This window comes from Sapajus apella, unplaced genomic scaffold (assembly GCF_009761245.1).
Source record: "Sapajus apella isolate SASKATOON/1434 unplaced genomic scaffold, GSC_monkey_1.0 scaffold6, whole genome shotgun sequence".
In the NCBI taxonomy this organism is placed as follows: domain Eukaryota; kingdom Metazoa; phylum Chordata; class Mammalia; order Primates; family Cebidae; genus Sapajus; species Sapajus apella.
The window spans coordinates 68,985,777-69,000,426 of NW_022436946.1; the positions used below are offsets into that span (position 1 = coordinate 68,985,777).

A 14,650-nucleotide genomic window follows, 5' to 3' on the forward strand; every position below is an offset into this window, starting at 1 on the left:
TCTTTCCTTTATATCTTACTAGCAGCGTGGAAACAAATTAATACAAAAGCTGACCCAAATTAAATATTACAAAGTAAAAAACATCAAAGAAAGCAGCTCCTGAGATACTAAACAAAAACATTTATGCTCACAGGTAAGTTACAAAGCGCTACACTTTCTTCAACAATATAATGCAAACAAGTATAATACTCAGTATCAACATACTCCATAAAATTGTCTTAATACAAGAGAGAATGAATTTTTTTTACAACAACGTACTTGGGTTTAAACTGGTAACTGATGATTATGCCCTTACCGAAATAAGAGAAGGCTTATTTTCTCCTTTCTCAGACGTTCATCAGGTAAAAGACACAAGCCAAAGTACAAAGAAAAAAAAAAAAAAAATGACTTGTTAGCACAAAATCTTCGGGCTTTGGCTGGACAGTTTATTTGTTAATACAAATGATACTATTTCAATCAGAAAAATATTCCTATTAAATGATAAGGTATTGAAAATATTACCAATAAAGGGCCATTAGCATCAGGGAGACTAATAAATACTTTTCAGTTACGGTGAAAACATTGTAGAAATCAGATCTTTATCAACACTTAAAAATCTACTTTCTAAAATGAGGCATTTCAGGGAGACAGCTGTCTTTTGAGGTAGACACCACCACCACGTAAATTCCTTTGTCATCAACTTGTCATTTTGCCTGCATCTATCTAATTCCAGCAGTATCTCTGCCCATCCTCACTGCAGATGTAACTGGTTACATGTTTTGGGGTTTACGTAAAGTTGCCCCTAGAGTAGAGAACAGGGTCACTCCAGAATGTTTTCACTTGGAGGCAGCCTGGTGCCTTCAATGGTCAACGATAGGGCAGGGCTTCCCTACTGCTGCTGTTCAGAAGCCATCCACAAGTCTGAATACTGGAGTAATTTAAGCTACTAAATATGAAACTGCTAAAATTCTGTGTGCACAGCCCCCTTATGACTAGGATGGAAAAATGACAGTACTGAGCTCCTCATCCATGATTAGGATACAGCATAATACACAATTACGAGGATACAGCATAATACACAATTACTAGGTATGTAAAATAGTATGGCAAGGGAGGCTGCAGCTGGAGTTATTCCTTCTGGTTCCTAGTCTGGGAAGTGAAAATAGTGCTGTTGTCATCACTTTTGTTAGCCATACTGGTTGGTTAGGACATGGCTAGGGGCAGATTGTTTAAGAGTGGTTCACCTCTAATGACAGGAAAGGAGGGAAAAAAGGATTCTTCTGGGCTGGGATCACAAAGTCCATGCCAAATTGCTGGTCTTTTAGCCCAACTATTGATTTCGGAGTCAATCCTGGAGCCAAGCTGTGGGCTGTCTCAGGACTCAGAATCTGTATTTCAACTTAGTGATGTTATTAGTACATGACATGAAATAAACAGGCAGGGAAGAAAATAAAAGAAAATGTAAATAAATGGGATAATAATATCAATAAACTAAAAAAAAATATCATGAACAATATTTGTCTGTATTTATCTGGGACAAGATAAACACAGGCAACCCAAAAGCTAAATCTCCAAAAGCTAAATCTCATACAGGTGTGTGTGGTAATTCATTAGAATGACAAAGGATGAGACCCAAAGCAACAGGTGAAGTAGCCACACCATATAAAGATGATTGGCATCTCTTGGGCTTGCAAGGGTATAATACAATCACTCCTATTTCAGGAAAGGATTCCAAACAAAATAATGCAAAAAAATTCCTCCACTTAATGAGTGCTATCACTATCAATAATAATGACAAAAATAATACTGGTTTTTCCCCAAAATTACTTTGCTAAAAGAATAGCAAAAACAAATGGTTAAAAGCCTGGGCAGGCCAGGTGCGGTGGCTCACACCAGTAATCCCAACACTTTGGGAAGCCAAGGCAGGTAGATCACTTGAGGTCAGGAGTTGGAGACCAGCCTGGCCAACATGGTGAAACCCCGTTTCTACTAAAAAAAAAGGAAAAAGACAAAAATTAGCCAGATATGGTGGGGCACACCTGTAATTCCAGCTACTTGGAAGGCTGAGACATAAGAATTGCTTGGACCTGGGAGGCAGAGACTGCAGTGAGCCAAGATTGTGCCACTGCACTCCAGTATGGGCAACAGAGTGCAACTGTCTCAAAAAAAAAAAAAAAAAAAGAAAAAAAGAACTTCATCAGGGAAAGTAAACATTTTCCCTTAATAATCATATATCTGTTTTTAATTTTTGGCAACCATGCCTGAGGGAAACTTTTTTTTTGAGACATAGTCTCATTCTATTGCCCAGGTTGGAGTGCAGTGGTACAATCTTGACTCACTGCAACCTCCAACTCTTGAGTTCAAGCAAATCTCCTGTCTCAGCCTCCAGAACAGCTGAGATTACAGGTGTGCGCCACCACGCCCAGCTAATTTTTAAAAATTTTTAGTAGAGATGAGGTTTCACCATGTTGGCCAGGCTGATCTTGAGCTCCTGACCTCAGGTAATTTGTCCACCTCGGCCTCCCAAAGTGCTGGGACTACAGATGTGAGCCACTGTGCCCATCCCAGAATGAAACGTTTTAAAGGCAAATTGTCCATATATTCCTCTCCTTCTTCTTTGAAAGACAGGGTCTTGCTCCATTGTCCAGGCTGGAGTACCATAGTACAATTTTGGCTCACTACAGCCTCAAACATCTGAGCTAAAGGGATCCTTCTGCCTCCGCCTCCTGACTACAGGTGTGTGCAACCATGCCTGGCTAAAATTTTTATCATTTGAAGAGAAGGGATCTCGCTGTGTTGCCCAGGCTGGTCTTGGATTCCTGGCCTTAAGCAACCCTCCCATCTTGGCCTCCTAAAATGCTAGGATTAATAGGTATGAGTCACTGTGCCTGGCCAGATTATTCATATATTCTTTCAAGCTCAAGTGAGTTTTATAGATACAAAGAAATAATATTTTAGGAAATATAAGACCAAATCCTATTAATATTCACCACTGTTCTGCAGATTGTAGACAGTATCGGTGGGTTAAGTTCCCTTTTTTTAAAAAAGAAAAAAAAATACACAAATGCCACTATGATATAATTCACAGATATAGACCAATTCAACAGGAAATATCAACTTTATAAGATGATAGAGTAACAAGAGACTGAACACAGATGTTGCAGTTGCATTATGATTGATGAACTATAGTGTATGTGTGTACACACACACACACATGCACGCACACACAGAGGAATATTATTCAGCCTTAAAAAAGGAGATCGTGTTGCCACAACATGGATGAACTTAAAAAAATAAAGGTCAAATATAGAGAGAATAAAACAGTGGTTACTAGGTCTGGGTTTGGGGGCAAGGCAGAAAAAATGTAGGTCAGGAGATACAAAGCAGCAAATATGTAGGATAAACAATCCTAAAGATCCAAAGGCACAACATTAGGCCTGTAGTTAATAGCATATTCTATTCAGGATTTTTGCCAAAGGGGTAGATTATAGCTGCCCTTGCCACAAGGAGGGAAAATGGGTAACTATGTGAGATGGTGGATATGTTAATTTGCTCCATGATAGTAACCATTTTATTACAAATATGTTTCTTATAACATCATGTGGTATGCCTTAAATATACACAATAAAATGTATTTTTAAAAATACAAACATGCCACTATGAATTAGTTCACAGAGAAAATTCAACAGATGTCGAGTTTATATGATGATGTAGTAATAAGAGACTAGACACATAAAGAGATGTCACATATTATGAGAACACACAAACATTATTCTGTTTATCTAGAAAAAAAAAAAAAAAAAGAACCTTCTCTTTCACTACAAAATGTGCTTCAACCTAGAGGGACAAAAAAGCAAAATGAGAAAAATATTTATCTTGGCAGCACTATTAGAAAATTATGTTCCTGGAGATGTTCACGTTTCCTTTCAGTATTACAAAGGAAAGAAGGTGACATTTTGCCAAAATCCAAAAAGGCTTTCAAAGGTTTTCTTTATTGTAAATTCAGGTAAAGAGGTCTGTACAGAACAGTACTGTCCAGTAGAAATATAATGCAAGATATTTATGTAATTTTAAATTTTCTAGTGGCACACTAACAAAAAGGAAAAATAAATTTTAGTATTTAATTTAACCCAATATATCTAAAACATTATTTCAATATGTAACCAATATAAAAATTATCAATAAGATATTTTACATTCTTTCTTTTACATTAAGTCTTAAAAATCTGGAATATATTTACATTCACATCACAAAGTCAACTAGGCACAATTCAAGTGCTCAATAGCTATATATGGTTTGTTGATACCACACTGGATAGTACTGTTCTCAACTATAGAGTGTTTGTTTCTATAACATTAGTATGATAGATTCTTGTGCTAGAGCTTTTTTAGTGGAAGGTTTCATTACAATAAATTTTATTATTATAGGGCCAAAAATGATGTATCTTACAACAGTGTTGAGTGCTATTTTACAAAAATGTCTAAATCTTTTTCCTATTCATTATAAGCAACACCAAGCTTTCAGTTAATATGTTTTCAAATACCAGGGTCCTCATTCTGTCAAATATGTTATCCCCTCAGTTAGTAGGGTCCCAGAAGATAAGACTACATTCTAGTTTCTTGTTCTTCTACCCGCCAATTGGCTTACACATGGAAACATGCTGCCACCACAATATGGGTCATATTCAGCATGATGCTGATCTGCCTCATTCAGATTAATGATTATTTAATTGGGTATGGGTTCAATACAATCTCCTATTACTTAAGGAAATAATTTTTTAACATTTACTTAAGTGTAACATCATTTTGGCCTATTGCTATAGGCCCATTATGTGGTGACATACTAAGGAGATATGCATATATAAACATACAGTCTATATAAAGGTTTCTTGTTAGTGAAATTCTGTAGCAGAAAACTAAATTATAACATTAATGATATTAATTTATTACAAAATAACTGGAATTAGTGAGCTTTAAAATAGCTTCAAAGAAGAAATCCTCCTATAGCACAGAAAAGTTCTTAAAGTAAAACTCTTGGTTGATATGCTGACAAAGTAAAAATTAGCACACAGAAAAAAATATATATGTATTTAACTTTATTTTCTCCAAATAGAATAAAGATTCACATGCTTAGCGTAATTTCTGGAAATGGCCTCAGAAGACTTTTCTACTCTAAATGTGGTCTCTCTTCACTTTAATGATTAAATAACTGTTGATCAATTAAAGGTTAAATATAAAGAAACTTTAAAATCTAATAATTAAAATACAACTCAATAGGAAGAAAGGCAAAAGATAGGAAGAGAGATTGCCAAGAAGAAATAAGAAATCCCATAATAAAACATGTTCAACTTACTAATAATCAAAAATTTACAGAATGAAACCACAATGAAGTAATATTTTATACTTCCCAGCTTGGCAAAAATGCAACTATCACGATCTCAAACATTGGCAAAGATCTAGAGCCCTGGAAATTCTAGTATACCAGTAGGGAGCATAAATTAGTGCTTTGGAAAACAATTTGGCCTTATCCATTAAAGCTGATCATGTGCTTTTATTATACAAAACAGCAATTCTATTCAAGGTATACATCCATTCTTGAGGATGTACAGCAGAAGTCACATAAAAGAATGTTCATAGCAACATTGCTTTTTTTTTTTTTTTTTTTTTTTTGAGACGGAGTTTCGCTCTTGTTACCCAGGCTGGAGTGCAATGGCGCGATCTCGGCTCACCGCAACCTCCGCCTCCTGGGTTCAGGCAATTCTCCTGCCTCAGCCTCCTGAGTAGCTGGGATTACAGGCACACACCACCATGCCCAGCTAATTTTCTGTATTTTTAGTAGAGACGGGGTTTCACCATGCTGACCAGGATGGTCTTGATCTCTTGACCTTGTGATCCACCCGCCTCGGCCTCCCAAAGTGCTGGGATTACAGGCTTGAGCCACCGCGCCCGGCGCAACATTGCTTTTTTCTGTTTCAAACAAAGATGCAGTTCAATAAGCACCAGTTGGAGAAGGGAATATCTGTGATATACTCATAATGGAATAATATTTAGTGGTGAAAAAACTCCCATGGCAATAAATATAAAAAGGAGGTGACAGAAAAATACATTCACTTTGATTCCATTTATTATGCATTAAGGATACATACATGGAGATAAAGTGATGAAGGACAAGAAGTCTATGATCAACACAAAGTTCAGTATACGGGCTCCCTCTATCAGACAGGGATAGAAATAGGTTCAGGAAAGAGTACATGCTACCTCAAAGGAAAGGCAATAGGTGGGTGGTAGGCACACAGGGGTTTGTTTATTATTATTATTACTCTTTATACTTTAGCATATATGTTATATGTGTATATACATATCTATATTCCATTGCATGTATGAAATTTCTTAAAAATTCAAACACCTTATAACAAAAAAAAATTACATATAATGTTTCAAATAGTGAATCACAGCCTGGAGGCTATAACTTCCACTCTATCATTGAGCCCTGGCTAAAACTACTGCTTTGTTTCTGTTCCCCTCATACTTGAGAATAGAGATATTGTCCTGCTCCGACAATACTTACCACATTTTAGGGGCTTGATCCATGCTGACAGAAAGGATGAACAAACTAACCTGGCTTGTATTTCTAGAAGAGCTAGGAAAACCCTGAAGATCTGAGTCACAAGTAGGTAGTAATCATTTTGCTTTTTTGATTTCATGGTTCACACGTTTCTGCAAACCTACAGACTGTTCCCTCTCATCTCTTCCTCCATCCTCCTCCTGTCTTGGTGCTTAAGGCTTGAAATTGTTCAGTGATAAGATCAACCTCAGTCAACGCCTTCAGAAATGTTTTCTTCTGCTTTCTGACATGGCTGCTTCAAAGGTAATAGGAGTCGCGGTCACTCTGCCCTTGTTTTCTGCACCCAATTCAGAGAAAATAGCCACCACCAGCCTGTGGTTTCAGTATACTCAGGAGACCACACAGTTATCCACTCGAACCACCCCATCCAACCCAGGGCTGAGTAATTTAACTCCATCCTTGGTCCTCATCACTATCTGAGATGAATCTGTGGTGTCCTCCTAGCACCCTCATGCAGGACCTCATGCCTGGCTCCTCGAATGATCACATGATCTGTTTATATTTTCACAATTTAATGTGTAGCTTTCATGCATGAGGTTCACAGGCGAGAATAAAATCACAGTCTCCCAACTAAACAGAACTAAAATTAAGAGAGGTTTTAAAAATGGTAGGGAACAAATACTCCATTTTCAGAATATGTGTTTTCTGGAATTTATTCTCCTTTATGCTGAATATAAAAACTGAGATTTCACCAATGCCTTAAGAGACAAACACATACAAATTGAAATCTGAAAACAATAATTATATGGAACAAAGTGGAACCTGACACTTAACAAAAGCTGTTAAATAAAAAGTATCTCTTGAAAAAGCAAAACCCTATAGTAAAATCAAACAAAACAGAACGAAGCTTTGGTACTTTTCAATAACAGGAGACAAAAATAAGTTTATTATTAAATTCATGTAATATAAAAAAACCTATGTGGGAGTGTTGAATTAAATCTATAAAACAGAAACAAATCTAAAATATATTAGAGTCTGAGGGTGAAAAAAATCTTGCTTTTCTCTTCTTTGATTGTAATAAAATACCAGAATTTGGAAAAATAAGTATTTTCCCAACTAAATTTTCTTCCGGTCTTTATACACCTAGTAGGATGGCACTCGGTATTTTATCCAATTTTAAAATGGCATAATATGATTTTTAGCAGCACATTTCCTTTGTTCCAATAAGCCTACTACAGGAAATAAAAATTCTGTCTTGAAATGCCCTTGATATAAAATCTGTGCCTGCGATTCTCATCCACTTCTTTCCTAGGATTTTAAGACTGTGATTATCAAAATCTAAAGGCAGCTAGTTAAAGAAAGGAACAAAAAAATCATTATTATATGTTTTGAATTCAACTGGTAAAAGAATACAGGTAAGAACACCATATTCTCTGAACTAAGTGGAGGTCTCAGAGGGTAACATCTTGGTACTTGGAGGAGCCTGGGTACCATGTAAATGCCACACGCTGTGCTTCTACCTCACTCATAACAAGTACAGCACCACCCAAGCCTGGTCTCCTGTATTTCTCTGCTGATAAAAAAAAAAAAAAAAAAAAAAATGGCGTAGGGAGATGATATATAACTGTGTTGATAATTTAGCATTATTACCTACTAGTCTTTTTTACTATAATCATAATAGGTGTACTGTGGTTAACTCAAAAATTATGAGACAAATCTGGGTAGCTTTCTTTGTCTAGCAAGTATATTATTGATCCATATTTTGACCCCAACAGTTAACTTGCAAAGCCTCAGTCTTAGCAAGTTGGTTCCTGGCAATCACTAGCAAGATTAGACTAAATGTTAGCTGAGTAATGAATTACAACATGACAATTTTTACAACAGCCTAAAAAGAAATTCTCAGTTTTATCAGAAGATTCATATACTCAAATACAATATCCAGTTTAAAAAAAAAAATTCCTGGATAGTCCCTGGGATTTGTCAAATGGAATTTGACCTGGATCTTACTTAATGACAACTAACAATAATATCCATAATTTGACAATAGCTTTCCTTGAAGAGAAAATTGTGGATCATGTGTCTGTTCCAGTTAAGTAGAAATCTCTCACACTTTCCTTCTGGACTACAAATCTCAGGTTGGGATTTCAGCCTTAGCATTCAACAAGTTCATTTAGCAAGGCATAGGGTGGGGGGTGGGGGGCACATGTGACAGGGCTATAATTCTGCTTTTTCAATTTCTTATAAATTTTCTACTCATAATTACAATGAAAAGTCCAGAATCAGAATGCTAGGAATAAAATATTTTAGGCAGCCCTTTGAGAATTTATTCTATTCAAGGCTGTTCTTCTGTTTGGCAATTTAAAACTCTTTAGGTTTTTTTAAAAAAATTAAGCATCCCTGTTAAAGGAACAAGCATGCAGAAAAGTAGCCTCTGCTCTAATGAAGTAGACACGTTCAATGTTTATCAACATCCACTCCAATGGGAGTAGAGATTTTCCTTGACAAATACAATTCCGAGTTACTCTCTTTCTCAAATGTATTGCTCTGAAAACTTACTTTTGCTCATATATGAAATCAGAGCAAGTATCTCTATTAATCTGAAAAATTGTAGGCTGTACATTGGCCAGAAATATGAGCAAGCAAAGTTAGAGACAAATGAAAAGTAACATAAAGAAAAACTAAATTTTACTACAATATTGGTATATTTTAATATGTTTAATCAAGGGTTCACAAAATATATCTAACTGAAATCTTCCTTTCTCAAAAAATATAACCCCTTCACAAAATAGAAGCAGCAGCTGTCTGTTAGGGGAGCTGCATTTAAAAATATATGAATACTTATGTATTATAAATAAATTGCTAGAGCTGAATATGCCTTCAGATACTAGTCAGACAATTTTCCTATAAATTTACTAACTAATTAGTGCACCACTTAAAATATATCTTTCAAGCAGTCTTAGGCATTTAGGTGAAACTTGCCCCTTGCAAGAAATAAAGAAGCATATATTTCAAATAGCAATTATTGTCATTCTAGTAACTTAGTTCTGATCACTTGATGTTGCAACAGGGATTTCTGGAAACATCTCTAGGAGCCTGGATGATATATGGGGTAAGAGTTTCCATTACTAAAACAAGTCTAGAATATCAAACTTTTTCACCAGGTGTTATTACAAAGCATGGGAATCATGATGCTTGTAAGTGATTCTGCAGCAAATTTTTCAACGCCCTTTTTCAACCAATGCTGCTTTTTTTTCCTTCTGATTCAAACATTCTAACAGCCTGGCAGACAAATTTCAAAGACACAATCCAGGTAGCTTAAAGAGAAGTGGGTTTATGCAATTTTGGCATCTACTATAACCTAGGGCAGATCCAACATTTTCTCTCTGATGGTGCTACCCACTTAACTTTCAGTCATTAAGAAAGTACACCTGTAACAGGTGTCAGTATTTCCAGGTGAGTGAGGCAACTGCAGGCAAAATAAAATAAGAAAGAAAAAAAAAATCCACCACCTGATTTGGTTTAAAGCAATCATGCAATCCTCATTATATCCACATCTTTCAAAAACTTCTTTTCCGTGGCAAGCAAAGTGACTGGTAATGTGTGTGGCTTTTGTCACAGTGATGCATTAGGTAAGCATGTGTGTGCGAGTACCAGTGGGTGCTTCAAAATGCATCTCCGTCATCTTCCACTCTTCTTCTCTAAGGTTCTGCCTGTTTAAAAAAAAAAAACAATGCTAGTTATTGCATTACATCAACAAGAAAATTCACCCTTGGCAGGGGCTTTTAAATGTCAGGAACAGAAAGGCTGGAAATCATAACAAATCACCCCCATGTGATTGGTAAGAACAAATCCTGGCTTTCAGCATCAGAGCCCAGATTTAAATCACAGCCACCTGACCTGCCAAATACAAAAGTGGAAAAAGAGTTGCATGTTTTCAATGACCTATTGGGACTCCTCTCACAGGTACTGCTCCACTTGTGTATGGCTGGGTGGGAGTTACCTTGCTCAAAGAGCCTGTGGAGATGCTCGTTAACAGCAACCCAAGATGAAGAACCACTCTAGTATGACCATACCTGTTAGTAAAGAGTCGGTGTCCCAATCCCCCAAGTGCCACCCCTACACCCTCTCCCCGAGCCAACGGATAAAGAGCTGACACCTGGCACAGACGTCTTCCGTGGCCTGCTCGAGCTATGGCCAGTCAGCGCCCGGTGTAGACCAGTTTTTACCTACTTTGAATATCACCCCTGAAAGGCAGGGATCCGAAAGTATAATCTTCTACAACAGGCCCTTCTTGGAATCTATTAAATTTTAACTTTGACAGTTTTCTACCTAAAAATTATTGGTGAAAAGGCCTCCCTTTCTCAGAGTTAGTTAGGTATCACAGTGGACCAGCCACTGTGGGCTCCAGCCAACCAAAGGGGAAAGTGAGATCCCCTCACTGCCCCCACCAGAGTTTCCACACCATCTAACATTTACATCCTTTTAAAAATTCTGTAGAGGACAAAAACTATATCCAGAGGCAATGTAGCCTGCAGGCCATCACCTAGAGACCTCCAACCTACCTTTGGCCTGCCCACTTTGGAAGGCAGCCCAGTCAGAGCCTACACTGCACCTGTGCCCGTTGGGCCTGTGAATGTCCTCTCCTACCATGTAAGCGCAATTATAGGTGCTAATGCTGTCTTTATGTTTCCTGATAGGCTTTCTTGCCCTGTTTTTTATGCGTGTATACTAAACAAGTAGGAAAGGAAAAGAGAAAAGAGGGTTTTCATCTTCTAGTACATTAAACCTGTGAACCCTGTGTCAAAGCCTTAGACAGTAGATTGTATAATGAATCACTACCAAGGTGAAAAATAAAAGAAAGGGAGAAAATGCTAAATTGTTCTTGAAGACATTTTCACTTCTCTCATATAATGATGAAGTATAAATGCCTATAAATATGAGTTGCTATTAGCCTTTAAAGCCCTAAATGGTTCATGGAGAGTGGCACAGACCTTGTGCTATGGACATCTGCTCTGGTCCCAGGTGCTTCTGCCCAGGGACAACTGATTCAGGTCCCTGAAAATGGTGGGCTGGATGGAGGCGGTATCCAGGGCCCTCGCCACCTTTGGGATGGCTCCCTGAAATCAGTGGCACCAAGATCAACTTTAATACTATGGCCACAAACCATGTGAGAATGTAAATTTCATAGATCATAGATTTCCTGAGAAACTGTTGAGAAAATACATTTCTTTGAAGAATAAAAAAGTCAGCTCACAGTCTCTAAGGAATTTACATATTTGGGAAAAATGGGAACACACAGTATTTTTTAAAAGGTTTTTGCATAGACAATGACGCCCGCTGGATTTATGCATCCATTAGACTATCCCATCCTAGTTTTTTCCAGGGATAATACTTTTTAATACCTTTAGATGAAACATGTTATAAAAATACTCTAATTTTCCTAACAAGTATTCAAATGTTCCATCTTTATAAAAACAGTTTTAACAACCTTTAAATATGGTATGTGTGGGTTTTGCCTCTGCTTAAAACATGTGCATGGAAACCACCCACAACCATATGTGGACTTAACTGATGTAAAAACAAAGCAGGATTTCACATTGGCTATGCATTGCAGATGCTGGTATATAATTTGTTATTGAGGGTCCCTGCCTTCCTCCTACAGGTATACCAGAGGTGGTACAAATCCTGGGTAGCCTCAAAAGACCTATTACTTTCAGACATCAAAGTTCTTGGTAATGTACTTTTATTTCAGTTGTGTTAAAAATAGACACACTCAAAACCTCAATTACCATGTATATAAAGATTGCAAGAAAATATACAAAAATGTCAACGTGATTAGCTCTGGGTGGTGATTTTAATTCTCTATTTTACCATTTTTAAATATTTTCCCAATTTAAAAAAATGAGTCTAGGCTACTTCATATTCAGAAAGAAAATGTGTGTACACACATCAAAAATAGTACCTTACTTAATAAATGTTTTTTTCTTATTTTGAAAGTGAATCCACAAGCTTAATAAAGTTGTGATAACACACATCATTCGTAGTTCTAAACATGAGAAAATATTGGCTCCTTTATGTTTTCTAAAAGGCATACGACCTAATAAAGTGGCTTCAAAATATTTTGATTAAGAAACTGAATTTTTTTCTTCAAGCTTGACCATTTATTATTATGGACCATCTCATCTCCAATGAAAGTACATTTAAAAAACCTTTAAATATGACTCTGAGTCTGCTATTTCAAAAAATATAAAGTAAAAAAAATTGCAATTTAAAACCAAAAGTATCTACTACTTTTTACTACCTTAAATTCTTGGAGGAATGGGGTATAAATTAGAAATAAGGTGATATTCTAATTTATAGCAACAACTGAAAAGCTGGGGGAAAAAAAAAAAAACTAGCCTCTGTTGTGTGTTTTAACACTGAGTAGTCTCTAATTATGCATCAGAGGAAGCAAAATCCCCAAATCTAAGAAACTATATATGCATTCCACTAACACCTTCATCCTCCATGTCTAAGAATAATTTAAAAAAGATGAATTCTAAAACAAGAATAAGAAAAGATTTACCTACCTTTGATGCCAACCGTGGTTTCAGGCCCAAAAATGAAAAGACTGAGTTGCTTTCCTTGGATTCAAAAAAACTGTCATAATCCTAGAAAAAAAGGGAAGGAGAAAATTAAAAAATTATCTTTATATTTGATGCTTTGGACAAATTCTTTACGGAAGTAAAATATGTGCCATCGCTCCATCCAGAACAGGGAAAAGCTAAATAAATCTGCTGAATTAGTCTGCTTGCATGTAAACATTTCTTTTAGTATGACGAACAATGTAACAAGTTTTTAATCCAAAACCTAAACAAGATTAAAATGTAAGACACTTGACAACAGAAATGAAATAGAAACACACTCCTTTTCCTTTGTGGGTCAGTGTGGAATCACTCTGACCTAAGATTTTACTCTAGGTCTTCAGTATGGAAGGCTGCCTTCCAACTCCACTCTTGATATTTTGCTATCTAGGGCTTTGAAAAAAATCACTGGGTAAACAAAGGTAAAGGTTTCCATGTGTCTATGAACATGTGTCTTATTCTGCTTCTGAAGTTTTCCCACATTCTTAGAGACTATCTCCTAGAGGGAACAAAAAGATCAAATAAAAACTAAAGGAAACTATATCCTTTATAATATTTACCTTTGCTGAAACATAGAATCATTTTTCTCTTCCTACCTTCACAAGAAAGCATCAAGGAATTCTGGGCAATGTGTTTGTTCAACTGTTTCTTTTCAAAAGTTTACATTTATCTTATGTAAAACAGTCTTAAAATTGGTCATTTGATAGCTTTATTCTAAGGGTAAATAATGTAAGTGAATGATGATCAGAATCATTTTAGGCATTTGCTCTGTGCTAAGTGCCTTACAAACATTATGTCATTTAATCTCCACCACAGCCTGCCAGGGTTGGAGACTGACTCAAAGTAAAGAAATATGTTGTCCAAGTTTGACAGCTCATAAATGGGAGAACTGGTATCTGAGTTCATGTTTCACTGACCTTAAAATTCACACTTTTTGTACTCTAGGGTGCATCCTGCCCAAAAGGAAACCAAGTATGGGGCACCACGTGTGCTGGGGTCACTGAGCACTAATGAATCTATTGTTAAGCCAAGCCAATGGCATCACTAGTACTTTAGAAACCTATCTAGAAATCTAAAAACTTGTAGAGATTTGCTTCTTGCAAAGCATGCCTCGTCTGATTAAAAAATCTTTGAATTATTTGATTGTGTGTACAGACCCTCTTCTCCAAAAGCTTTAGCAACTGAGTCTCGTGGTTTGGAAGGCAGTAGGCTCAGGCTTTGCGTGGGCTGCTCCTTTTGTCATTTAGGATCAGCTCTAAAGAGAGGCCTTCCTTGACCAAGCCGAGAAGGAGCAATTTGCCTGAAAAGAGAGATTTGGCTAAGTCTTCTTTGAAAACTGGCAGTTGAGCTTATATCTGAAGGACGAGTAGAGTTAGCCAAGTGAAGGACTGGGATGAGGGCATTCTGGGCAGGAAACAGCACTAGTGAAGAGCGAAGCTGGCAGGGTGGACAGGGATCAACATATGCTGGGCTGTGTAAACCAA

At 36.7% G+C, this 14,650-nt stretch overlaps 1 protein-coding gene across 6 annotated transcripts in view; it reads right to left on the minus strand.

The window, feature by feature from the left end:
• Positions 1–8,927: 8,927 nt before the first annotated feature.
• The window catches only part of LOC116549684 (SH3 domain-binding glutamic acid-rich-like protein 2), a 152,758-nt gene continuing 147,035 nt past the window's right edge, over positions 8,928–14,650 (minus strand). For 4 of the 6 annotated variants that reach the window (XM_032275446.1, XM_032275445.1, XM_032275449.1 and 1 more), the window contains 2 exons: positions 13,113–13,193; positions 8,928–10,256 (listed from right to left, as the gene is read on the minus strand). In XM_032275446.1, the coding sequence (XP_032131337.1) occupies positions 10,242–10,256; positions 13,113–13,193 (96 nt within the window). In that variant the 3' untranslated portion in view covers positions 8,928–10,241. The remainder of the gene's footprint in view (positions 10,257–13,112; positions 13,194–14,650) is intronic. The other 2 variants (XM_032275447.1, XM_032275450.1) reach the window with 1 other exon arrangement.